Genomic DNA, 26,796 nt, shown 5'->3' on the forward strand with positions numbered 1-26,796 from the left:
GCGGCTCCTTCAATAGATGACGGACTAGATGACGGACATGTCTTGCTGTGCTCCCCCCCACCCCCCACCCCCCTTCAGTAGGTGACGGACATGTCTTGCTGTGCTCCCCCCCACCCCCCTTCAGTAGATGACGGACATGTCTTGCTGTGCGGCTCCTTCAATAGATGACGGACTAGATGACGGACATGTCTTGCTGTGCTCCCCCCCACCCCCCTTCAGTAGATGACGGACATGTCTTGCTGTGCTCCACCCCACCCCCCTTCAGTAGATGACAGACAAGATGACGGACATGTCTTGCTGTGCTCCCCCCCACCCCCCTTCAGTAGATGACGGACTAGATGACGGACATGTCTTGCCCGCATCCCACCCCCTTCAGTTGAACACTGAGATATGCTTGAGATATTGCTGAGAGGTGTTTTCCTGACAAAGAAGACAAAAAGCCGACTTCACATAATATTTTTGTTTAATCTCTTTCTGGAACAAACATGACCAGCCATCACACTGATGTACAAGTACAGTGATGACACGCATCAGGGGCCCAGTATAATTATTGTTAACCTTTTCACACTTCTTCAAATGAATAAATAATCTGTATTTCTGACCACCTGCTCTGTCTTCCTCCTGAGCGTGCGAGTGCTGCATGAGTGAGTGAGTGACTTAGGTTTTATGCCTCTTTTAGCAATATTCCAGCAATATCACGGTGGGGGGACACCAGAAATGGGCTTCACACATTGTACCCATGTGGAGAAATCAAGCCAAGGTCTTCGACTTGACATGTGAAGGCTTTAACCACCAGGCTATCCCTCTATCCCATCGCCCCTTCATCTCAAGAAGTAACCTACCAAGTTTTGAGAACATGGCTGTATATTTGGGCATCAATATATGTTTAGTGACTAAACTTTAGTCCCATTGCCTTACAGAACAGAAGAAACAAACTCACATATTATTTGTTATTATGCCTCAAAGTGAGATTGATCAATTAGAGAGCAGAACGGCTAACCCCATATGAACCTGTATACCTCAGCAAATATCCAAGATGGTTTCTACTGACCTAATATGGGACTATCCCATCAGTAACAGCCATCTTGGATTTTTCTAAGACCCACCTTGCATATTTCACATGAACTGGAACAGAAATTTGTTATTTGACACAGATCTTTGTTTTTATATCATTGACTGTGATGTACAAAGCCATTACATTTAAACGAATCACGTTCCAAGAACTTATTGATGGTGATAAGAGTAGACACTTTCAACAAGGTTTGGCCTCTAAGATTAGATGAGAAGTCTCCCGTTAACCCTAACCCTTGTAAGTGTCTAAGATTAGAAGAGAAGTCTCCCCTTAACCCTAACCCTTGTAAGTGTCAATGTGCATGTGCGATAAAGATACAAGAGAGTGGAAACATTTCGGCAGACTAAATTCGTTATGGTGTCTTTAGTTGATGTAAAGTGTCCAATTAGGTTAACAAAAATATATTGGCCTCTGCTGAACCCTCGCTAACTAATATTATCCGACACAGGACTTAAGTAACAAAGTCAACCATTTTATTTTAATCAGCAAAACTGTTACACAAAGTGTAAAGGCAAAATAGTCAGGTTGCGAGCTGGTTGGTGCTTATAGATGGTTCCCTTGTACACAGTGGTGAGCAAACATTGATGTAACCACAGCAACAATCAGGACTAAAGTCACTTATACATCTTCACTGCATCCGTTACCATTACAGGACAACTTGTTGTAACCATGCCAACAAGCAGGACTACAGTCGTATATATACATCTTCACTGCATCCGTTACCATTACAGGACAACTTGTTGTTGTAACCATGGAAAACATTCGAGACAACTCTTTGTTGTAACCATGGCAACAGACAGGACGACAGTCACTTATTCATCTTCACTGCATCCGTTTCCATTACAGGACAACTTGTTCTGGTAACCATGGCAAACATTCGAGACACCTTTGTTAATGTTACCAGGGCTGTCAAAGAAAATGCAGAATCCTTCAAATCCTCAAGTTTCCATGACATAATGGTCATGTTGGCGGCACTATCCTGACATGGCTGTGGAGTGCAAGGTTTGTCTTGTAGCACTCTAGGCTGCAGAGCGGCACCCCCGTCCTGGAACACGCATACTTCTTGTGATTGCTGCAGCCACTCACACCGCACTTGGTTGTCTTCGTGAGCCTGGTGAAACAAGCAGACCAATCTATCAACACCAGTAACAAGCAGTGATAATTAAATGTTTGCGTCCTTTATTGTCATAAACACTAGAAACCTCGTTGATCCAGAAATTGCTCCAAAGGAAATTGTCAGGAGGAACAAATTTCTGCATGTTTAAATCATAGGTGTGGACTAATAATTTTTCTCACTATCAGGGTGTATCTTCCCAAGAGAGAAAACTGACTATAAAAGTCAAGTTTCCACCCTTGCGGACCAAGACCTGAATTATAGTTATATTTTGGCTGGACTAACGAGTCTGTGCACAGTCCAATCAAAATTGCTGAAAGTACTGAAATTGACATCTGGTTGATAAACAACATACTACCGTGCAGATTTTGGTCAATTGCAGGATTTGCACAGCATGTGTACGTCAACTAGGCGTGGATACATAGTTTCCAAATTTTTATGTCTTTAATCAGGGTGCCCACATAATGTGATGCACTTTGCGAATAAGTTGAGGTGAGGTGAGTTGAGTTGAGGTGAGGTGAGGTGAAATGGGGTTTAACGTCGCGTCCAAGATTATTGCACTTATATAGCGACGTGCATGCATGTGTATGTGTGTGTGTGTGGCTGCTTGTACTAGTCCGAACTGATGCCGATTTATAGTGCTAGCACACTGAGATACCATGCCGCAGTTTAACATGAATACCCCACTCAGACACAGTATACTGACTCCGAGACGACCAGTCCTTGTTTTAGCCCCTTAATGCCGAGCGCCAGACAGGGTAACAACAAGTACCATCTTTTAACTTCTTTTGGTATGACGCGGCTGGGGATCAAACCCCGGACCTTCCGTTCTCCTGGCGGACGCTCTACCATTAGACCACGGAGGCGGTCTTCGCGAATAAGACCCATCAATATAGATCTTGATTATCTATCTGATTGTTTGACTGGGCGCAAATTTCATTTGAAGCAAATGTAAGTGGTATGATGGATCAAATCTGATTGGTCAATATCATAACTGGTAATAGCTTTGATCGGGCCCAGAAATTCAAGCCTAGTTCAGCAAGGGTGGTAACTGAACATTAACATTTCCCTTGCCTCGGGAAGAATATCGGGATGTTGACTAACAAGGTTTCCGGGCTATCAGGGTGTTGACTAACATGGTTTCTGGACAAACAAGGAGTTGACTAACAAGGTTGCCGGACTATCAGGGTGTTGACATTTGGTTCCCGGACTATCAGGGTGTTGACTAACAAGGTTTCCGGACTATCAGGGTGTTGACATTTGGTTCCCGGACTATCAGGGTGTTGACTAACAAGATTTCTGGACAAACGATGAGTTGACTAACAAGGTTTCCGGACTATCAGGGTGTTGACATTTGGTTCCCGGACTATCAGGGTGTTGACTAACAAGGTTTCTGGACAAACAGGGAGTTGACTAACAAGGTTTCCGGACTATCAGGGTGTTGACATTTGGTTCCCGGACTATCAGGGTGTTGACTAACAAGGTTTCTGGACAAACAGGGAGTTGACTAACAAGGTTTCTGGCCAAACAAGGAGTTGACTAACAAGGTTTCTGGACAAACAGGGAGTTGACTAACAAGGTTTCCGGACTATCAGGGTGTTGACTAACAAGGTTTCCGGACTATCAGGGTGTTGACATTTGGTTCCCGGACTATCAGGGTGTTGACTAACAAGGTTTCTGGACAAACAGGGAGTTGACTAACAAGGTTTCTGGCCAAACAAGGAGTTGACTAACAAGGTTTCTGGACAAACAGGGAGTTGACTAACAAGGTTTCCGGACTATCAGGGTGTTGACTAACAAGGTTTCCGGACTATCAGGGTGTTGACATTTGGTTCCCGGACTATCAGGGTGTTGACTAACACGGTTGCCGGACTATCAGGGTGTTGACTAACAAGATTTCTGGACAAACAAGGAGTTGACTAACAAGGTTGCCGGACTATCAGGGTGTTGACTAACAAGGTTGCCGGACTATCAGGGTGTTGACTAACAAAGTTTCTGGACAAACAAGGAGTTGACTAACAAGGTTTCTGGACTATCAGGGTGTTGACTAACAAGGTTTCTGGACAAAAAAGGAGTTGACTAACAAGGTTTCCGGACTATCAGGGTGTTGACTAACAAGGTTTCTGGACTATCAGGGTGTTGACTAACAAGGTTTCTGGACAAACAAGGAGTTGACTAACAAGGTTGCTGGACTATCAGGGTGTTAACTAACAAGGTTGCCGGACTATCAGGGTGTTGACTAACAAGGTTTCTGGACAAACAAGGAGTTGACTAACAAGGTTTCCGGACTATCAGGGTGTTGACATTTGGTTCCCGGACTATCAGGGTGTTGACTAACAAGGTTTCTGGACAAACAGGGAGTTGACTAACAAGGTTTCCGGACTATCAGGGTGTTGACATTTGGTTCCCGGACTATCAGGGTGTTGACTAACAAGGTTTCTGGACAAACAGGGAGTTGACTAACAAGGTTTCTGGCCAAACAAGGAGTTGACTAACAAGGTTTCTGGACAAACAGGGAGTTGACTAACAAGGTTTCCGGACTATCAGGGTGTTGACTAACAAGGTTTCCGGACTATCAGGGTGTTGACATTTGGTTCCCGGACTATCAGGGTGTTGACTAACAAGGTTTCTGGACAAACAGGGAGTTGACTAACAAGGTTTCTGGCCAAACAAGGAGTTGACTAACAAGGTTTCTGGACAAACAGGGAGTTGACTAACAAGGTTTCCGGACTATCAGGGTGTTGACTAACAAGGTTTCCGGACTATCAGGGTGTTGACATTTGGTTCCCGGACTATCAGGGTGTTGACTAACACGGTTGCCGGACTATCAGGGTGTTGACTAACAAGATTTCTGGACAAACAAGGAGTTGACTAACAAGGTTGCCGGACTATCAGGGTGTTGACTAACAAGGTTGCCGGACTATCAGGGTGTTGACTAACAAAGTTTCTGGACAAACAAGGAGTTGACTAACAAGGTTTCTGGACTATCAGGGTGTTGACTAACAAGGTTTCTGGACAAAAAAGGAGTTGACTAACAAGGTTTCCGGACTATCAGGGTGTTGACTAACAAGGTTTCTGGACTATCAGGGTGTTGACTAACAAGGTTTCTGGACAAACAAGGAGTTGACTAACAAGGTTGCTGGACTATCAGGGTGTTAACTAACAAGGTTGCCGGACTATCAGGGTGTTGACTAACAAGGTTTCTGGACAAACAAGGAGTTGACTAACAAGGTTTCTGGACAAACAGGGAGTTGACTAACAAGGTTTCCGGACTATCAGGGTGTTGACTAACAAGGTTTCTGGACAAACAGGGAGTTGACATTTGGTTCCCGGACTATCAGGGTGTTGACTAACAAGGTTTCCAGACTATCAGGGTGTTGACTAACAAGGTTTTTGGACTATCAGGGTGTTGACTAACAAGGTTTCAAGACTATCAGGGTGCTGACTAACAAGGTTTCCAGACTATCAGGGTGCTGACTAACAAGGTTTCCAGACTATCAGGGTGTTGACTAACAAGGTTTCCACACTATCAGGGTGTTGACTAACAAGGTTTCCGGACTATCAGGGTGTTGACTAACACGGTTTCTGGACAAACAGGGAGTTGACTAACAAGGTTTCTGGCCAAACAAGGAGTTGACTAACAAGGTTTCTGGACAAACAGGGAGTTGACTAACAAGGTTTCCGGACTATCAGGGTGTTGACTAACAAGGTTTCCGGACTATCAGGGTGTTGACTAACACGGTTTCCGGACTATCAGGGTGTTGACTAACAAGGTTTCTGGACAAACAAGGAGTTGACTAACAAGGTTGCTGGACTATCAGGGTGTTAACTAACAAGGTTGCCGGACTATCAGGGTGTTGACTAACAAGGTTTCTGGACAAACAAGGAGTTGACTAACAAGGTTTCTGGACAAACAGGGAGTTGACTAACAAGGTTTCCGGACTATCAGGGTGTTGACTAACAAGGTTTCTGGACAAACAGGGAGTTGACATTTGGTTCCCGGACTATCAGGGTGTTGACTAACAAGGTTTCCAGACTATCAGGGTGTTGACTAACAAGGTTTTTGGACTATCAGGGTGTTGACTAACAAGGTTTCCAGACTATCAGGGTGTTGACTAACAAGGTTTCCAGACTATCAGGGTGTTGACTAACAAGGTTTCCAGACTATCAGGGTGTTGACTAACAAGGTTTCCAGACTATCTGGGTGTTGACTAACAAGGTTTCCGGACTATCAGGGTGTTGACTAACAAGGTTTCTGGACAAACAAGTTGACTAACAAGGTTTCTGGCCAAACAAGGAGTTGACTAAAAAGGTTTCCGGACTATCAGGGTGTTGACTAACAAGGTTTCTGGACAAACAAGGAGTTGACTAACAAGGTTTCTGGACAAACAGGGAGTTGACTAACAAGGTCTCCGGACTATCAGGGTGTTGACTAACAAGGTTTCTGGACAAACAAGGAGTTGACTAACAAGGTTTCCGGACTATCAGGGTGTTGACTAACAAGGTTTCTGGACAAAAAAGGAGTTGACTAACAAGGTTTCCGGACTATCAGGGTGTTGACTAACAAGGTTTCTGGACTATCAGGGTGTTGACTAACAAAGTTTCCGGACTATCAGGGTGTTGACTAACAAGGTTTCCAGACTATCAGGGTGTTGACTAACAAGGTTTCCGGACTATCAGGGTGTTGACTAACAAGGTTTCTGGACAAACAAGGAGTTGACTAACAAGGTTTCTGGCCAAACAAGGAGTTGACTAAAAAGGTTTCCGAACTATCAGGGTGTTGACTAACAAGGTTTCTGGACAAACCAGGAGTTGACTAACAAGGTTTCTGGACAAACAGGGAGTTGACTAACAAGGTTTCCGGACTATCAGGGTGTTGACTAACAAGGTTTCTGGACAAACAAGGAGTTGACTAACAAGGTTTCTGGACAAACAGGGAGTTGACTAACAAGGTTGCCAGACTATCAGGGTGTTGACTAACAAGGTTTCTGGACAAACAAGGAGTTGACTAACAAGGTTTCTGGACAAACAGGGAGTTGACTAACAAGGTTTCCGGACTATCAGGGTGTTGACTAACAAGGTTTCTGGACAAACAAGGAGTTGACTAACAAGGTTTCCGGACTATCAGGGTGTTGACTAACAAGGTTTCTGGACAAAAAAGGAGTTGACTAACAAGGTTTCCGGACTATCAGGGTGTTGACATTTGGTTCCCGGACTATCAGGGTGTTGACTAACAAGGTTTCTGGACTATCAGGGTGTCTGCAGTGTGTGGGGGCGGGGTCTGTACTCTCAGGGTGTCTGCAGTGTGTGTGGGCGGGGTGTGGGCGGGGTCTGTACTCTCAGGGTGTCTGCAGTGTGTGTGGGCGGGGTGTGGGCGTGGTGTGGGCGGGGTCTGTACTCTCAGGGTGTCTGCAGTGTGTGTGGGCGGGGTGTGTGGGGGGGTGTGGGCGGGGTCTGTACTCTCAGGGTGTCTGCAGTGTGTGTGGGCGGGGTGTGGGCGGGGTCTGTACTCACGCCTTGGCTGCTTGTGGAGGGAAGGGAAAGCTGTAGCCGGCTGGCACCGAGATGGTGATGTTCTCACTGGTGCTGGAGTAGTGGTACCTCGGGATGTTGGCACGCTTGGAGCCACGGCCCTTCAACAGCACAGAGAGAGATGTCACGAGTTTACAAACATTTCAAAAGGTAACATCTAGAATTCTAAATATCATTTATCCATCATATTATTCCAATAAAATGTTCAGAATGCAGACCTCCATTCTCCTACTGAGGCAGTGCAGATACAGGGTGCTATGTTCAAAGTTGATGCTGATGTAGTCACAGTACATCGTTCAGGCCGATGTGACCACAAGACATCGTCTGTAATCCATCTTCCCGCGGCAAAGTTGTTAACTGACTTTATAAGAAAGTCCACTTTCCACCCTTGCCGAACTAGGCTGGTATTATGGAGTTAAATTTTGGCTGGACTAACGAGTCTATGCATTGTCCAATCAAAATCGCGCAATCCGGTTCATAAACTGTCATGCAGATTTCGGTCAATTGCAGGATTTGCAAAGCATGTGCACCGCCAACTCGTTGTCAACAGATATTTTCCAAATCTTTTCATGTTTTTAATGAAGGTGCTCGCGGGATTTGATGCATTTCGAGACGTAAGACCCGTTTTATCACAATATAGATCTTGATTATTGATTAGATGGTCTTGACTGGGCGCCGCTATTTTGTTTGAAACAAATGCAAGTGATACGACAGGTGGTCCATAGGAGAGGCTTGGAAAGGACATAACTCATAATAGCCACTGGTGGCGCTACGATCGAGCCCAGGAATTCCAGCCTAGTTCGGCAAGGGTGGAAACTGGACTTAAATAATCAGTTAACTCTCTTGCCTCAAGAAGATATCTGTAATCAGACCCATGAAGATCCGGGTTAGCCTTCAGCAACCCATGCTTGCCGTAAGAGGCGACTATGCTTGTCGTAAGAAACAACAAACAGGATCAGGCGGTCAGGCTCACTGACTTGGCATTAAACAACAAACAGACAAAAAACCTACGATATCATCGATACTGAGGTACACACAAATCTTCAATCGTCAGTTTGTGAGATTGTGATACACTATAAATAGAACAGGAACTAATAGAGTTACCTTCCATAATGGCAGAAGTAGCACAGCGCCACCTGTAAGCATGGCAGAACACAAGATTGTGGTAGCTAAGGAAGCGCTGACTGTTACATTTAATAACCATCTCTTCATTTGAAACTGTGTTGTTCTTGTGGTTTTCTTTGTAAAAGTTTTTCAGATAATGATATATAAATGTATGAGAAGGAGGTGCATTTCACTGATTTCACCATTTCTTACTATTTGATGTGGTGTATCATGATACCAGTAATAGCGTCAGTCCGTATCGTGATATGAATCGTATCGCAAGATACCAGGTGATACTCAGCTCTACAAGTGACTATCCAATGTTTCATCAGTCACCTCAGTCACTCAAACAAGAACGAGTATGGCCGATAGTCCAAGGATTTGAACCCAGGAACAGACCTGGCAGACGTTTGTCACACCTCCAACCAAGTCTACACGTCAGTACGGCTGCCGTGGCAACCATCATGAAGATGGCATCATACAGGGAGGTTTGAGGGACGGCTCGGATGATATACAGTGATGTCAGAAGCTGTGGAAGTAATCAGGGAATCACTTGGGCAACCAAGTAACAGTGTCACTCACCCGTGGTCCCTTCTGCTTCGACTCCTGTTTCTTTAAGAGTCGGTCGAGGGTTTGCTTCTGGAAGACAAACATAGTGAACAGATCAGAAAAGAGGGACACACTGCCATACTGGATCATATGTATCAGAAGGTTAGGATGAGCAGAGATTTAGTATAAACAAGGTCCTTACATATTAAAGACTACCATGTTCCATGATTTGTCATAACCCTAAGTTAAAAGTCATAAAATACAGAGCCCTAAGATTCAAATACTACAGCAGAGATTATTACAACTAGTTGGACAACTCACTTTATCCTTCTTTGTAGGTATAAGACCTTGTTGATAGCAGGCGTTCTACAGTGATACTACTACCGTATTTTCTTGAGTATAATGCGCACTTTTTTTCGAAAAAACCCAGCTGTGTAGGAGGGGGTGCGCATTATACACGAATTATGAGTTTGGATGTTTTTTTCCCCCATGGAAAGACATTACCGTGAGCACGAAACACCGGAAATACCATGTCAACAAATCCATACTGAAGTACGCAAAATAATCATAATTACACTGTCTGGCTATAAAAAGTGTTCTTTGTATATCTGGACTTATGTTTGTAACTTATTTCATTAATTTTATTCAAAATTCCTTATAATATTGTTTTTATTAATTTCGGCGAAATCGTGTGTGAAGCGATCGGAAGATCGCACAACTCACCGTTATTAACAGCAACCACGGTCAGAATACCGCTATTGACGCCTTGATACGAACTTTAGTTGACAGAGAACGGATACATATATCATAAATGACATACTTTGACTCGTTAAAAGTCATATTTGTTTTTGTTTGACGATTCTATGTCAACATGAAATTATCGCGCATAATATTCAAATTTCTTTTTTTCCAAAATATTGAACCCGCTAGAGGGGGGTGCGCATTATACATGGGTGCGCACTATACTCAAGAAAATACGGTAGTTGGACAACTCACTTTATCCTTCTGTGTAGGTATTAGACCTTGATGATAGCAGGCGTTCTACAGTTATACTACTAGTTGGACAACTCACTTTATCCTTCTGTGTAGGTATTAGACCTTGATGATAGCAGGCGTTCTACAGTTATAATACTAGTTGGACAACTCACTTTATCCTTCTGCGTAGGTATTAGACCTTGTTGATAGCAGGCGTTCTACAGTTATACTACTAGTTGGACAACTCACTTTATCCTTCTGTGTAGGTATTAGACCTTGTTGATAGCAGGCGTTCTACAGTGATACTAGTAGTTGGACAACTCACTTTATCCTTCTGTGTAGGTATTAGACCTTGTTGATAGCAGGCGTTCTACAGTGATACTACTACCGTATTTTCTTGAGTATAATGCGCACTTTTTTTCGAAAAAACCCAGCTGTGTAGGAGGGGGTGCGCATTATACACGAATTATGAGTTTGGATGTTTTTTTCCCCCATGGAAAGACATTACCGTGAGCACGAAACACCGGAAATACCATGTCAACAAATCCATACTGAAGTACGCAAAATAATCATAATTACACTGTCTGGCTATAAAAAGTGTTCTTTGTATATCTGGACTTATGTTTGTAACTTATTTCATTAATTTTATTCAAAATTCCTTATAATATTGTTTTTATTAATTTCGGCGAAATCGTGTGTGAAGCGATCGGAAGATCGCACAACTCACCGTTATTAACAGCAACCACGGTCAGAATACCGCTATTGACGCCTTGATACGAACTTTAGTTGACAGAGAACGGATACATATATCATAAATGACATACTTTGACTCGTTAAAAGTCATATTTGTTTTTGTTTGACGATTCTATGTCAACATGAAATTATCGCGCATAATATTCAAATTTCTTTTTTTCCAAAATATTGAACCCGCTAGAGGGGGGTGCGCATTATACATGGGTGCGCACTATACTCAAGAAAATACGGTAGTTGGACAACTCACTTTATCCTTCTGTGTAGGTATTAGACCTTGATGATAGCAGGCGTTCTACAGTTATACTACTAGTTGGACAACTCACTTTATCCTTCTGTGTAGGTATTAGACCTTGATGATAGCAGGCGTTCTACAGTTATAATACTAGTTGGACAACTCACTTTATCCTTCTGCGTAGGTATTAGACCTTGTTGATAGCAGGCGTTCTACAGTTATACTACTAGTTGGACAACTCACTTTATCCTTCTGTGTAGGTATTAGACCTTGTTGATAGCAGGCGTTCTACAGTGATACTAGTAGTTGGACAACTCACTTTATCCTTCTGTGTAGGTATTAGACCTTGTTGATAGCAGGCGTTCTACAGTGATACTACCAGTTGGACAACTCACTTTATCCTTCTCCCTCTTCTCATGTGCCTGCTGCCGCCTCTTCTTTGCCCGCTGTTGACGTCTCTGAAGTTGCTCCTCCGTGAGCTGGACGTTCTTGTAACCTAAACCACAAAACAACGATCAGAGCTGTTACCAGGTCTAACCCACAAAACAACAATCAGAGCTTTTACCAGGTCTAACCCACAATACAACGATCAAAGCTGTTACCAGGTCTAATCCACAAAACAATGATCAGAGCTGTTACCAGGTCTAACCCACAAAACAACGATCAGAGCTGTTACCAGGTCTCACCCACAACACAACGATCAGAGCTGTTACCAGGTCTAAGCCACAATACAATGATCAAAGCTGTTACCAGGTCTAACCCACAATACAATGATCAAAGCTGTTACCAGGTCTAACCCACAATACATTGATCAAAGCTGTTACCAGGTCTAACCCACAATACATTGATCAGAGCTGTTACCAGGTCTAACCCACAATACAATGATCAGAGCTGTTACCAGGTCTAACTCACAATACAACGATCAGAGTTGTTACCAGGTCTAACCCACAATACAATGATCAAAGCTGTTACCAGGTCTAACTCACAATACAATGATCAAAGCTGTTACCAGGTCTAACTCACAATACAATGATCGGAGCTGTTACCAGGTCTAACCCACAATACATTGATCAGAGCTGTTACCAGGTCTAACCCACAATACAATGATCAGAGCTGTTACCAGGTCTAACTCACAATACAACGATCAGAGCTGTTACCAGGTCTAACCCACAATACAATGATCAAAGCTGTTACCAGGTCTAACCCACAATATAATGATCAAAGCTGTTACCAGGTCTAACCCACAATACATTGATCAGAGCTGTTTCCAGGTCTAACCCACAATACAATGATCAGAGCTGTTACCAGGTCTAACCCACAATACATTGATCAGAGCTGTTACCAGGTCTAACCCACAATACTTTGATAAGGGCTGTTACCAGGTCTAACCCACAATACATTGATCAGAGCTGTTCCCAGGTCTAACCCACAATGCAACTATCAGAGCTGTTACCAGGTCTAACTCACAATACAACGATCAGAGCTGTTACCAGGTCTAACCCACAATACATTGATCAGAGCTGTTACCAGGTCTAACTCACAATACAACGATCAGAGTTGTTACCAGGTCTAACCCACAATACAATGATCAAAGCTGTTACCAGGTCTAACCCACAATACATTGATCAAAGCTGTTACCAGGTCTAACCCACAATACAATGATCAGAGCTGTTACCACAATACTTCACACTGATCAGAACCATAACTAGGTTTAAACCACAATACTTCAAACTGATCAGAACCATAACTAGGTCTAACCCACAAAACTTCACACAGGTCAGAGCCATAACTAGGTCTAAACCACAATACTTCACACTGATCAAAGCCATAACTAGGTCTAAACCACAATACTTCACACTGATCAAAGCCATAACTAGGTCTAAACCAATATACTTCACACTGATCAGAGCCGTAACTAGGTTTAACCCACAATACTTTACAGTGATCAGAGCCATAACTAGGTCTAAACCTTCTTTGATAGGCATTTAAAAGAGTACTTGTTTCCTGTAACATATATACTTGCCAACCACACTCTGTAAATCACTTGCTTGATAACAGTGTTAGAACCTACACCGAAACGTCGCTCTTACTTGTAATAAAGAAGTTGTTCATCCATAAATTCTTATCCTTACTTAGGTCGCTAAACCAAAATACAATGATTAGAGTTGTTACAGCTTGCTCATGGCGACATTGTGAGCAACAATTCACACAGCTGGGTCATGGCAACATTTTGATTTCTCAACCCTCAATTGTCTTGTGACAAGCATGCCCAGGAAGGGGTCAATGCCCAGGAAGGGTCAATGACCGGAAGGGGTCAATGACCGGAAGGGGTCAATGACCTGAAGTTTACCTGACGGCAGCTGCATGAGCTCCTCCTCCTGCTTGCCGTGGATCAGCGCCCTCTGTGAACACAATGTTACAACCATCAGGTTCCGGAACAATACATCCAATTCAGTGTGTCGTCTCCACGACATGAGTTAATAATGCTGCACGACATCACGACATGAGTTAATAATGCTGCACGACATCACGACATGAGTTAATAATGCTGCACGACATCACGACATGAGTTAATAATGCTGCACGACATCACGACATGAGTTAATAATGCTGCACGACATCACGACATGAGTTAATAATGCTGCACGACATCACGACATGAGTTAATAATGCTGCACGACATCACGACATGAGTTAATAATGCTGCACGACATCACGACATGAGTTAATAATGCTGCACGACATCACGACATGAGTTAATAATGCTGCATGACATCACGACATGAGTTAATAATGCTGCACGACATCACGACATGAGTTAATAATGCTGCACGACATCACGACATGAGTTAATAATGCTGCAAGACATCACGACATGAGTTAATAATGCTGCAAGACATCACGACATCACGACATGAGGTAATAATGCTGCACGACATCACGACATGAGTTAATAATGCTGCAAGACATCACGACATGAGTTAATAATGCTGCACGACATCACGACATGAGTTAATAATGCTGCATGACATCACGACATGAGTTAATAATGCTGCACGACATCACGACATGAGTTAATAATGCTGCACGACATCACAACATGAGTTAATAATGCTGCAAGACATCACGACATGAGTTAATAATGCTGCACGACATCACGACATGAGTTAATAATGCTGCACGACATCACAACATGAGTTAATAATGCTGCACGACATCACGACATGAGTTAATAATGCTGCACGACATCACGACATGAGTTAATAATGCTGCACGACATCACGACATGAGTTAATAATGCTGCATGACATCACGACATGAGTTAATAATGCTGCACGACATCACGACATGAGTTAATAATGCTGCATGACATCACGACATGAGTTAATAATGCTGCACGACATCACGACATGAGTTAATAATGCTGCATGACATCACGACATGAGTTAATAATGCTGCAAGACATCACGACATGAGTTAATAATGCTGCATGACATCACGACATGAGTTAATAATGCTGCATGACATCACGACATGAGTTAATAATGCTGCAAGACATCACGACATGAGTTAATAATGCTGCACGACATCTTCAGTTGTTTTCTATATTATCAGGATTATGAGTCAGAGTAAAATTTAAATTTATGACTTGTTTCAAGAAATCAAGGTCATTTCAGTCTTACACAACAGACAACAAAACAGCCATATCATTTCATAGTATGACTCTCACGACATACACTGGGTACTGGGGACCTCGTCTTACCCAGAATCCCAATGGGGAGACAAGCATGGAGCATTGGGGCCCTCGTCTTACCCAGAATCCCAATGGGGAGACAAGTATGGAGAATTGGGGACCTCGTCTTACCCAGAATCCCAATGGGGAGACAAGCATGGAGCATTGGGGACATCGTCTTACCCTGAATCCCAATGGGGAGACAAGTATGGAGAATTGGGGACCTCATCTTACCCAGAATCCCAATGGGGAGACAAGTATGGAGAATTGGGGCCCTCGTCTTATGCAGAATCCCAATGGGGAGACAAGCATGGAGCACTGGGGACATCGTCTTACCCTGAATCCCCACGGGAAGACAAGCATGGAAAATTGGGGACCTCATCTTATCTAGAATCCCCACAGGAATGTTCAGGAGCTCACCTGTCTTGCTGTAAGAAGTTTGGGGTCCTTGTGCTTCTGTCTCTCCTCGAAATCGTCCAGCTTGCCTGCTTCCAAGGCATCGAGCCACGCCTTCTCCTCATCTGACGTCTCGTCGCCTGGCTTCTTGGTCTTGAATGTGTCGTCCTCTGCTGCGGGTTGCATCTCGCTGGGGGCCACTGATGGACATATCCACAGTTAGTACAGGCATGATCTAGAATCCCAAACTGAGTGCCCTTCTTTAAAATTGGGATTTTGCTTAAGTTCTGATGTTCAGGGGTAGTATAACATTGCCTTGATACAACAAGCCTAAAATTCTCAAATCCCCCGCCAATATGACATGTCTGGTTGTGTGCAAGGCATTAGCCCTCCATAACGAGCACTACCTCCATTTTCAGTCAAAGTCGGTACTTTGGAAAAAAAAAAAAAAAAAATTTATAAAAAAATTCCCAAACTATCAAAGGCACCAGTCTACTACTAGACCTATCTATGTGGCAGTTTCGGTGAAGAAATATTATACGGTTTTCAAGATCTGCTTAAGAAAAGTGGCAGTACTGTCATTTTCCGTCATTGCCATGGAAACTCAAAAAATAATTGACCCGTGAAGATTCCGGGGTAGATAGGTCTTCAGCAACCCAGGCTTGTCGTAAAAGGCGACAAACGGGATCGGGTGGTCAGGCTCGCTGACTTGGTTGATGCATGTCATCAATCCCAATTGCGTTGATTGATGCTCATGATATTAATCACTGGATTGTCTGGTCCAGACTCAATTATTTACAGACCGCCGTCATATAGCTGGAATATTGCTGAGTGCGGTGTTAAACAACAAACCAACCAACCAACCAAAAAATAATTTTTTAAAACATCCCAAACTATCACAAGGCACCAGTTCAAAACTATATCTATGTGCCAAGTTTGGTTAAGATATCAATCATTGTTTTTGAGTTGACGGCACAGACAGCACCCATTCCAATATCAGGCGCCACAATATTAATGTACAATTAAGCGTCTTCCTCTTGCTGGTACTGTTTAACATGAGGCAGTATGTCCTCTTGCTGGCACTGTTTAACATGAGGCAGTATGTCCTCTTGCTGGCACTGTTTAACATGAGGCAGTATGTCCTCTTGCTGGCACTGTTTAACATGAGGCAGTATGTCCTCTTGCTGGCACTGTTTAACATGAGGCAGTATGTCCTCTTGCTGGTGCTGTTTAACATGAGGCAGTATGTCCTCTTGCTGGCACTGTTTAACATGAGGCAGTATGTCCTCTTGCTGGCACTGTTTAACATGAGGCAGTATGTCCTCTTGCTGGCACTGTTTAACATGAGGCAGTATGTCCTCTTGCTGGCACTGTTTAACATGAGGCAGTATGTCCTCTTGCTGGCACTGTTTAACATGAGGCAGTATGTCCTCTTGCTGGTGCTGTTTAACATGAGGCAGTATGTCCTCTTGCTGGCACTGTTTAACATGAGGCAGTATGTCCTCTTGCTGGCACTGTTTAACATGAGGCAGTATGTCCTCTTGCTGGCACTGTTTAACATGAGGCAGTATGTCCTCTTGCTGGTGCTGTTTAACATGAGGCAGTATGTCCTCTTGCTGGTGCTGTTTAACATGAGGCAGTATGTCCTCTTGCTGGCACTGTTTAACATGAGGCAGTATGTCCTCTTGCTGGTGCTGTTTAACATGAGGCAGTATGTCCTCTTGCTGGTGCTGTTTAACATGAGGCAGTATGTCCTCTTGCTGGTGCTGTTTAACATGAGGCAGTATGTCCTCTTGCTGGTGCTGTTTAACATGAGGCAGTATGTCCTCTTGCTGGTACTGTTTAACATGAGGCAGTATGTCCTCTTGCTGGTACTGTTTAACATGAGGCAGTATGTCCTCTTGCTGGCACTGTTTAACATGAGGCAGTATGTCCTCTTGCTGGCACTGTTTAACATGAGGCAGTATGTCCTCTTGCTGGCACTGTTTAACATGAGGCAGTATGTCCTCTTGCTGGCACTGTTTAACATGAGGCAGTATGTCCTCTTGCTGGCACTGTTTAACATGAGGCAGTATGTCCTCTTGCTGGTGCTGTTTAACATGAGGCAGTATGTCCTCTTGCTGGTGCTGTTTAACATGAGGCAGTATGTCCTCTTGCTGGTACTGTTTAACATGAGGCAGTATGTCCTCTTGCTGGTGCTGTTTAACATGAGGCAGTATGTCCTCTTGCTGGCACTGTTTAACATGAGGCAGTATGTCCTCTTGCTGGCACTGTTTAACATGAGGCAGTATGTCCTCTTGCTGGCACTGTTTAACATGAGGCAGTATGTCCTCTTGCTGGCACTGTTTAACATGAGGCAGTATGTCCTCTTGCTGGTGCTGTTTAACATGAGGCAGTATGTCCTCTTGCTGGTGCTGTTTAACATGAGGCAGTATGTCCTCTTGCTGGCACTGTTTAACATGAGGCAGTATGTCCTCTTGCTGGTGCTGTTTAACATGAGGCAGAATGTCCTCTTGCTGGTGCTGTTTAACATGAGGCAGTATGTCCTCTTGCTGGTGCTGTTTAACATGAGGCAGTATGTCCTCTTGCTGGTGCTGTTTAACATGAGGCAGTATGTCCTCTTGCTGGTGCTGTTTAACATGAGGCAGTATGTCCTCTTGCTGGCACTGTTTAACATGAGGCAGTATGTCCTCTTGCTGGTACTGTTTAACATGAGGCAGTATGTCCTCTTGCTGGCACTGTTTAACATGAGGCAGTATGTCCTCTTGCTGGTGCTGTTTAACATGAGGCAGTATGTCCTCTTGCTGGTGCTGTTTAACATGTGGCAGTATGTCCTCTTGCTGGTACTGTTTAACATGAGGCAGTATGTCCTCTTGCTGGCACTGTTTAACATGAGGCAGTATGTCCTCTTGCTGGCACTGTTTAACATGAGGCAGTATGTCCTTTTGCTGGCACTGTTTAACATGAGGCAGTATGTCCTCTTGCTGGCACTGTTTAACATGAGGCAGTATGTCCTCTTGCTGGCACTGTTTAACATGAGGCAGTATGTCCTCTTGCTGGCACAGTTTAACATGAGGCAGTATGTCCTCTTGCTGGTGCTGTTTAACATGAGGCAGTATGTCCTCTTGCTGGTGCTGTTTAACATGAGGCAGTATGTCCTCTTGCTGACACTGTTTAACATGAGGCAGTATGTCCTCTTGCTGGTGCTGTTTAACATGAGGCAGTATGTCCTCTTGCTGGTGCTGTTTAACATGAGGCAGTATGTCCTCTTGCTGGTGCTGTTTAACATGAGGCAGTATGTCCTCTTGCTGGTGCTGTTTAACATGTGGCAGTATGTCCTCTTGCTGGTACTGTTTAACATGAGGCAGTATGTCCTCTTGCTGGCACTGTTTAACATGAGGCAGTATGTCCTCTTGCTGGCACTGTTTAACATGAGGCAGTATGTCCTCTTGCTGGCACTGTTTAACATGAGGCAGTATGTCCTCTTGCTGGTGCTGTTTAACATGAGGCAGTATGTCCTCTTGCTGGCACTGTTTAACATGAGGCAGTATGTCCTCTTGCTGGTGCTGTTCAACATGAGGCAGTATGTCCTCTTGCTGGTGCTGTTTAACATGAGGCAGTATGTCCTCTTGCTGGTACTGTTTAACATGAGGCAGTATGTCCTCTTGCTGGTACTGTTTAACATGAGGCAGTATGTCCTCTTGCTGGCACTGTTTAACATGAGGCAGTATGTCCTCTTGCTGGCACTGTTTAACATGAGGCAGTATGTCCTCTTGCTGGCACTGTTTAACATGAGGCAGTATGTCCTCTTGCTGGCACTGTTTAACATGAGGCAGTATGTCCTCTTGCTGGTACTGTTTAACATGAGGCAGTATGAAAACAAGTCAGCAGAACACAAGTTACCTTGAGCAACTATATGTACATGAAATAGGAAGTTATCTATTTGGTCATTTTTACTAACAATTAGATAGATGCCGCTTACTACTAGTATGAGTTGCTCGTGACCAATTTTAACCCAGATCTTCACAGGGACATTGACCTGCTACAGTGATTACATAAGTATATTCGAAATAGCAGACAAAGTGGTGTTTGAGGGTCTTGAATTGAATTTGGCAGGACAGTTGTCACCCTTTTACTGACTATTAAGATGTTCATTGCTGCAGTGGATTAAGAGCAGGTCAAATGAGGTAAGGGAGGTAACTCTAATGTTTTGCTATTCAGGAAGTGGCTGTAACCAAGAAGGTGTGTTTGGAATCGTTAGAATGATAATTTTTGTATATTTGAATACTTATCCTGCATTACAACCTTACTTTGGAGACAGAGCTGTTCGAGGTCCATGCTACAGACGTTGGTGTACCCACGGGTTGTGTGGTTTCCTTCCTCCCACAGCGCCCACGTGACCGGACGTGGCCAGGTCATGTATAATCACATCACTTCTAGACATCGGACTGAGCAGATGTTTGAGAACTAAGCTCCCCAGTTAGAAGAACCAGGTGGCATCCTCTGCTTATCCTTTGATAAGCAATATGTCCTTAATTATTTAGATTATAGTCTGAGTTTGGGAATGTTAAAATTGAATGGGGGTGGGTATGGCTTGTCACGATTAGGACAGTTAACAACATTAAACAACATCTTTGTCGTGACTGTAAGATACATTTTAGACCATCAGCTAGTCATCCTGAATCAAATATTTTAAATATGGCCCATGCAAGTCTATAATGTTTGGCAAGTCTAGATTACTGCAGTAACTGAAAATGAAGAGAGTCTCTGGACTCCTTTTAATGATATTTTTATTAAGATAATTTAACAACTGTTTTTTTTTCTGTAAGATATGTTCATTTCAGAGACTATCATATTTTCTTGAGTATAGTGCACACTTTTTTTTAAAAAAATCCCCCAGCTGCGTAGAAGGGGGTGCGCATTTTGCACGCCAAAATGAGTTTTGATGTTTTTTCTCCAAATACAAAGACATTACCGTGAGCACGTAACATTGGAAATACCATGTCAACAAATCCATACTGAAGTACAAATTTATCATGCCATAACACTGTCTGGTTATTAAAAGTGTTCATTGTACGTATACCTGGACTTATGTTTCATAAATTTTATCCAAAATTCCTTTTAATATTGTTTTAATTCATTTCGGCGAAATCGTGTGTGAAGCAATTAGAAGATCGCACAACTCACCGTTATTTACAGCAACCACGGTCAGATTACGGCTATTGACGCCTTGAAATGAACTTAAGTTGACAGAGAATGGATATTTTTATCATATATGCCATACTTTGACCCATTCAAAGTCATATTTGTGATAGTTTCATGATTCTATGTCAACATGTAGTTCTCGCGATCACCTGTGTGGGATCCTCGAGGGTGAATGATCAAATTGTTCCATGTGAAAAAAAATAACTGGCAATAGCGATCAGCTGCTACCCTTAGGGTTACTGTATTCGACGTAATAAGCGCCCCGCTCTAATAAGCGCCCACGGCGATAATTGCTAATATATTGACTAGTGAACAATCCCAATTAGCACCCCTTCCGATTGATCAATGTACACAAGACTTATTTATTCGCGTATAATACGCACTCGTGTGTTATATGCACCCTTAATTATGGGCAATGAAATTCTGGAAAATATATCTGTCATACATAAACATTTCAGGCTGTCAGCATAAACCACGAAATTTATCTTTCAACTCTTTAATCTCTTTATCTTTAATATTCTAATAAGAGCCCCCTATTTCTAATTTTGAGAGCGCCCTGGGTGCTTATTACGTCGAATACGGTATTATTATTTTAAATGTATTTGGTAAAAGCTGCAACTAAAATAACAAGATATTGGAATATATTATTCCTGATAAGAAAATAGTTTCAGATACAATTTTTGCCGATCCTTGCAATGAAATTCTGTAAAGTTATATCACTGGGTGTGTCTTGACCGAATCACCAGTAGATTCCAAGAAAACGTGTGTACAGCTGATTGCTGTGTCCGGCTTAGTTTACAAGAAAATACACAAGGTAATCTTAATCCCTGAATGTAAAACAATGCCTAGCAGAACAAAATATACAATTTAAATAGTAAATCAACATGTCAGGTGATTTTTTATCTCTAATTTCAAATTTGTACTGACAAAGTTTAAAAATTCGAATCACCCATTCGTTTACCGGAATTCGCTGAAGTGGTACGGTACGTGTAATTTTTTTCAGAGCATAATATTCAAATTATTTTTACAAAAATACTGAGTCCGCTAGAGTGGGGTGCACACTATACTAAAAAAAATACGGTAGATGTTAGTCTAACCATCAGCTTAAAGTCAGTTAGCCATATCACAGAGAAGAGAAAATGCACCAGACACAGACTTTTTGGTTGACAAGACATTAACTCATGAAAGCTGCTACTTACCAACCCAAGGTTCATCAGTGACATTAACGTATGTCTCTTCAGTGGGCAGTCCTGATGCTGCTGCTGTTGATGCTGCTGCTGCTGTTGATGCTGCTGCTGTTGATGCTGTAATGGTACTGGGCAGTGCAGGCTGCTCTATAGTGGATGTGAAACTGAAACAGGATCCAGTTACCATGGTTACAGGTGACCGACCTCTAGCAGACTAAGGTACTGGAGCCAGTGTTCACTGTAGAGTTTGACAGGCCGCTTGTTTTGTTGTGTACACAGCACTCAGCATATTGCAGCTACATGACGGCGGTCTGTACATAATCACGTCTGGACCAGACATCCAGTCACATGAGCATAGATCCATGCAATTGGGATACGATTAGTTGCATCAGCCAAGCCTGACTAACCGATCCTGTCCCTTCTCACGACAAGCAGAGTCGCCTTTTATGGCAAGCATGGGTTGCTGAAGACATTTTCCAGCCCGGATCTTCACGGGTCAAGGCTGCTTGAGGTGGATGTGTGCACACTCAGCCTCTGCCTCCATGTCTAACAAACTGAGCACCCAGCACTAGTCTCAGGGTTAATCTATTTCAACTGATTATGTCAAGGTGAGTTGAAACCAAACAGGGGAGTCAGGTGGATTCACCTCTATACATGGTGTATTCTGTTTTGTTTATCGTTTAACATCGTCTAATGTTTCAACTTTTAATTATGGTGAGTGAGCTGGTTGGGTTTAACGCCGCTTTTAATAGTATTCTAGTTATATCACAGCGTGTCGGCTTAATGTGGGAGGAAAGCCCGAAGTGATGCTGGTCTCAGACATTTACCACTTCGGTGAAACCCATGAGCATGGGTATGGTGCTGACAAACCTAGAAACACAATCAGGGCGAACCGAGATTCAAACCCACAGTCATAGCTTTTGGGCGTGCCCAAGGGATGCAACTCTGCACAGGGAATTGCGGCGCCTTATATGACTGGGCCACCCAGGCCACCATTTAATTAAGGATTCCTGAACAGACAAACCAGTGACTGATGTAATAATCAACTTCCATGCCACTGTTATAGTCATATTCCCGAGGCAAGGGAGTTAACTGACTTTCAAAGTCCAGTTTCCACCCTTGCCGAACTAGGCTGGAAGTCCTAGGCTTAATTGTAGCGCTGTCTGTGGCTAGTACGAGTTATGTCCCTTCCATGCCTCTCCTACGGACCAGTCAGATTCCACCTCTCGTATGACTTGCATTTGCTTCAAACAAAATGACGGTCAAGATGATCTGATCGATAGTCAATACCTATATAGTGATAAAACTAGTCTTTCATCGCGAGGTGCATCAAATCATGTGAGCACCTTAATTAAAAACATGAAAAGATTGAGAAAATATCTGTTGACAACAAGTTGGCGGTGCACATGATTTGCAAATCCTGCAATCAACCAAAATCTGCATGACAGTTTACGAACCGGATTTCGATTTCGTTGCGTGATTTTGATTGGACTATGCATAGAATCGTTAGTCCAGGCAACATGTAACTCCATAATACCAGCCTAGTTCGGCAAAGGTGGAAAGTGGACTTTTATTATAGTCAGTCAACTCACTTGCCTGGGGAAGGGGTGTTATAGTATGACAGTCAATGAACATGTGGCCAAATCTGACCATCCGATCCCTAAGTGAGTGCTGGTGACCAATTCTAACCTGAAATCCCAACTGTGGATAAATACTGTGATATGGAAGGATTCATAAAATCAATCCTGTAAAATACCTCTTTGTTCCCATGGTTTCGTTGCCCAGTTTCAGCTTGAGTTTGATGGCTGGCTTGAAGCCCCCCGTGGTCGGCGGCGGGGAGCTGAACTCCAGCTCTTCTGGCATACTTTCACGCCTCTTCTTGTGCTTCTTTTTCCTCTTTTTGTGTTTCTTATGACTGCTGCCTGGAGATTCTGCAACGTGAATGTAAGATACAAAATTTGATACAAGTGAGTCAAGCCATGTTCCCGCAGAAATTTGATCTAAATTACCTATTAAATCTGACTGCCAGGTCTGGAGGAAGTGAGCCGAGGTGAGGTGAAATGGGGTTTAACATAATGTTTAAGAATATCACTAATCTCAAACAGGTAATTTCTGAAAGTGTCTTGCCCAAGGAGACTGCCACATGGAGGCAAGCACTTCCTGATGGGTTATAGCTAAAGCGGCACCTCAGCAAAACGTCACCTGGCGAAAATGGCACCGACAGGCGAAAACGTCAACTCGCCTCAAGCGAAAACGGCTACAATTGCCTGGTAAAAACGGCACCTTACTCTTATTTTTTACCTTGGTACTGAAATAAATGAAATTAAACTCACATGGTCAATTACAAACACCAATAATTGTGAAATGTTAAAACAAGCTTACATTAATATTTAGCCTCTACAATTTACTGGCTGACTCTGATTGGCAGACGCAACTAACTTATTGTGAAAACATCATATTGCCTTTTACTTTTAAGTACCTTTACTCAATTTAACTCAATGTCAAACTGAAACTGTATTTTAGAGGCCTAACATGTGCTCTGTGGTGCATGGCTGATATTGTAAACATGTGATGAAGATGGCAATCATGACAATTGTGTACGACTGTGAAGAACTGTGAAAAAATGTATATACATATGTGAATATCTGTAGTTATCTGTGAATAACTAGAAAACAGGAAAAGACAATGTAAATACATCAAATAACATGTAAATAAATCCAGTATACTACTACATTAATCGTTCTTATCGAGCAGCGTAAAAACCATACTCACTCACTCCTGATCTGAAGGTTTACAAATGGTCCTCTGATAATTCACTTTGAAACAATGTTGAAAACTGACGATGAAACAACGTTGAAGAGGTAACATCAGTTCATTTTTCATATGAAACCAATTTGTCGTTTCAATGTTGAAGAGTAAGATTTCAATGTTGAAGAGTAAGGTTTCAATCTTGAAGAGTAAGAGTAAGGTTTCAATGCTGAAGAGTAAGGTGTCAGTGTTGAAGAGTAAGAGTAAGAGTAAGGTTTCAATGTTGAAGAGTAAGGTTTCAATGTTGAAGAGTAAGGTTTCAATGTTGAAGAGTAAGGTGTCAGTGTTGAAATACCTGCTGTGTTGGTTCATGTCACCTCAGGGAAACAATTGTAGTGGAACTACCCCAGTCATTCATCAATTGGAACACTATTTTGTAATTTGAAAGGAAAAGGGCGTAAAATCTTGATATGCCTTTCAACACAAATATTAATTAATTCACGGGCTGTCGAAGATCACGGAAGCCCTTGTCCCATTGGGTCATTGGCGTCAAGTTGAGCAATGGTGTGAATGTCGAGAAGATGCGTTAGACAAGACGATTGCCAATGGGGCGACTGGATAAGGGAAAAATCAAGCATCTCAAATTAAATGACATTCAGATCTGATTAGTAGCTATTGTTATCGGCAAGGTCCAAACATAGTGCGTGCCGCACGTGCACTCGTTTCACGGTCACATTCGCACGTGCCTCATGATCTTCAGGACTATCCCATTTTACTGTAACAGAACACACAATTACCTGATATACTCTCATCTTCGTTACTGCCGACATGTTCTTTCCTTTTCCCCATTTAAATATCGATACAAGGTTAAAAATTACACTTTCCAAATTGTATTGTAATAACCAAAACAAACAGTTGCCTCCCTTGCCAGATAGTATTTGTCGATAGACATCTTTTATCAACTGGTGGCTGTCAGTGCCAGAACAACCCTCAGTCGAACAAAGTACTTTTCGCGCATAACTATATTGTGGTGTACTCTTGAATCAAATGTAAAGTGGTTTTACATTTAAAAACTGAAAGACGAAAATATATTCGGATATTGAGATAAAGAAATAGTCTTATGAATATGATAATGACAGAAGGGTAGAAACAAAATCTATTGAAACAATTAGGAATTAAATATCCGACCACCCATAATCGAAAATTCTAAAATTCGACAACAATCATTTTGTCTTGCCACTGGGTCTGTTAACATATTCCAAAAATGAAATAAAGTTTAAATGTAGGCATGAAGCAAACCGTTTGAATTGTCCCTGACAAAAGTACAATCAAAGATCGGAATAATTTCTTTTTGATCACTTGAAACAGCTTTTTTAAACTTTATTTCTGAAAGAGAAACTGCCACCAGCCCAACAACCTCACCCAAATGAAGCCTAAAATACACTATTATCGGACAACGCCTGCAGAGTGGTACGTAGTTGTGGATGTATACAGTAAGAAAGCGACCGGACAAGTCTCTTATGTGACGTACCAATGGTGTGGATAGATGTTCACCCAGCCATGGTCTTGCAGTACAGATCCTTGAATGTTGGATCCACGTATTGGGGTGCCGTTTATCAGAAAAGGCACAAGGAAACTCAAGTGAATTTTGATTTTCATGGAAAGCATTCGGGACTTTTGTACCATGGACGCTCGTTAAGTTGCGTCTTGGCGATCCATTATATTCATACATCGTGGCACTTTTTGGCCGTTAACATTAAATTTGACTCGGGTAAAAAACGAGACACCCTCAAGAAATACATTGATATTTAAATGGGAAACTGAATGAATCATTTTAATGAACTGAGGCTTCCAATCCTTGCATAATAAGTCTATTATGATGCTTTTAAGCCCTTTTGAACTTCTTAATAACTTTTTGTCAATCTGACGGAGGATTAATTGTAAAATAACTGAACTATTTTGGCGTTTTGTATATAACTGAAGCAATTTTAAAACCGGCGTTAAAGCAAACTCATTCTCACTCATAATTTCATTTTGTTTAAAATATACTTAGCTCAAGGCTTCATATTTATACATACTTCACACTTCAATTGCTGATGCAGTTGTCATACTACCCGGGGAGATGTGGGGTAGAATAGGTCTTCAGCAATCCATGCTTGTCGTAAGAGGTGACTATGCTTGTCGTAAGAGGTGACT

General features: G+C 42.6%; 1 protein-coding gene across 2 annotated transcripts; it reads right to left on the reverse strand.

The window, feature by feature from the left end:
• Window positions 1-445: 445 nt before the first annotated feature.
• Window positions 446-25,542, reverse strand: LOC124124563 (INO80 complex subunit B-like). 2 transcript variants are annotated; one of them, XM_046487760.2, is made up of 9 exons: window positions 25,398-25,542; window positions 23,609-23,783; window positions 21,865-22,016; window positions 15,485-15,660; window positions 13,682-13,733; window positions 11,727-11,827; window positions 9,405-9,461; window positions 7,701-7,819; window positions 446-2,183 (listed from the first exon to the last, which is right to left on the reverse strand). In XM_046487760.2, the coding sequence occupies exons 1-9, from the start codon at window positions 25,447-25,449 to the stop codon at window positions 2,033-2,035; spliced, it is 1,035 nt and encodes a 344-aa protein (XP_046343716.1). In that variant the 5' UTR covers window positions 25,450-25,542; the 3' UTR covers window positions 446-2,032. The 2 variants fall into 2 exon arrangements, with proteins under 2 accessions (XP_046343716.1, XP_046343717.1); XM_046487761.2 differs by lacking the exon at window positions 25,398-25,542 and adding an exon at window positions 24,956-25,258.
• Window positions 25,543-26,796: the final 1,254 nt, after the last annotated feature.

The sequence above is a fragment of the Haliotis rufescens genome, unplaced genomic scaffold (assembly GCF_023055435.1).
Source record: "Haliotis rufescens isolate VD_foot unplaced genomic scaffold, xgHalRufe1.0.p SCAF_15, whole genome shotgun sequence".
NCBI lineage: Eukaryota > Metazoa > Mollusca > Gastropoda > Lepetellida > Haliotidae > Haliotis > Haliotis rufescens.

What these genes read in the sequence shown, in the direction of transcription:
- LOC124124563 (XM_046487760.2), bottom strand. Translation starts at nt 25,449, where the DNA reads ATGGGGAAAAGGAAAGAACATGTCGGCAGTAACGAAGATGAGAGTATA. An exon ending in CGAAGCAGAAGGGACCACGG is followed by an intron (nt 7,820 to 9,404) that starts GTGAGTGACACT and finishes GTGCTGTTGAAG; the next exon opens with GGCCGTGGCTCCAAGCGTGC. An exon ending in CCTCCACAAGCAGCCAAGGC is followed by an intron (nt 2,184 to 7,700) that starts GTGAGTACAGAC and finishes TTGTTTCACCAG; the next exon opens with GCTCACGAAGACAACCAAGT.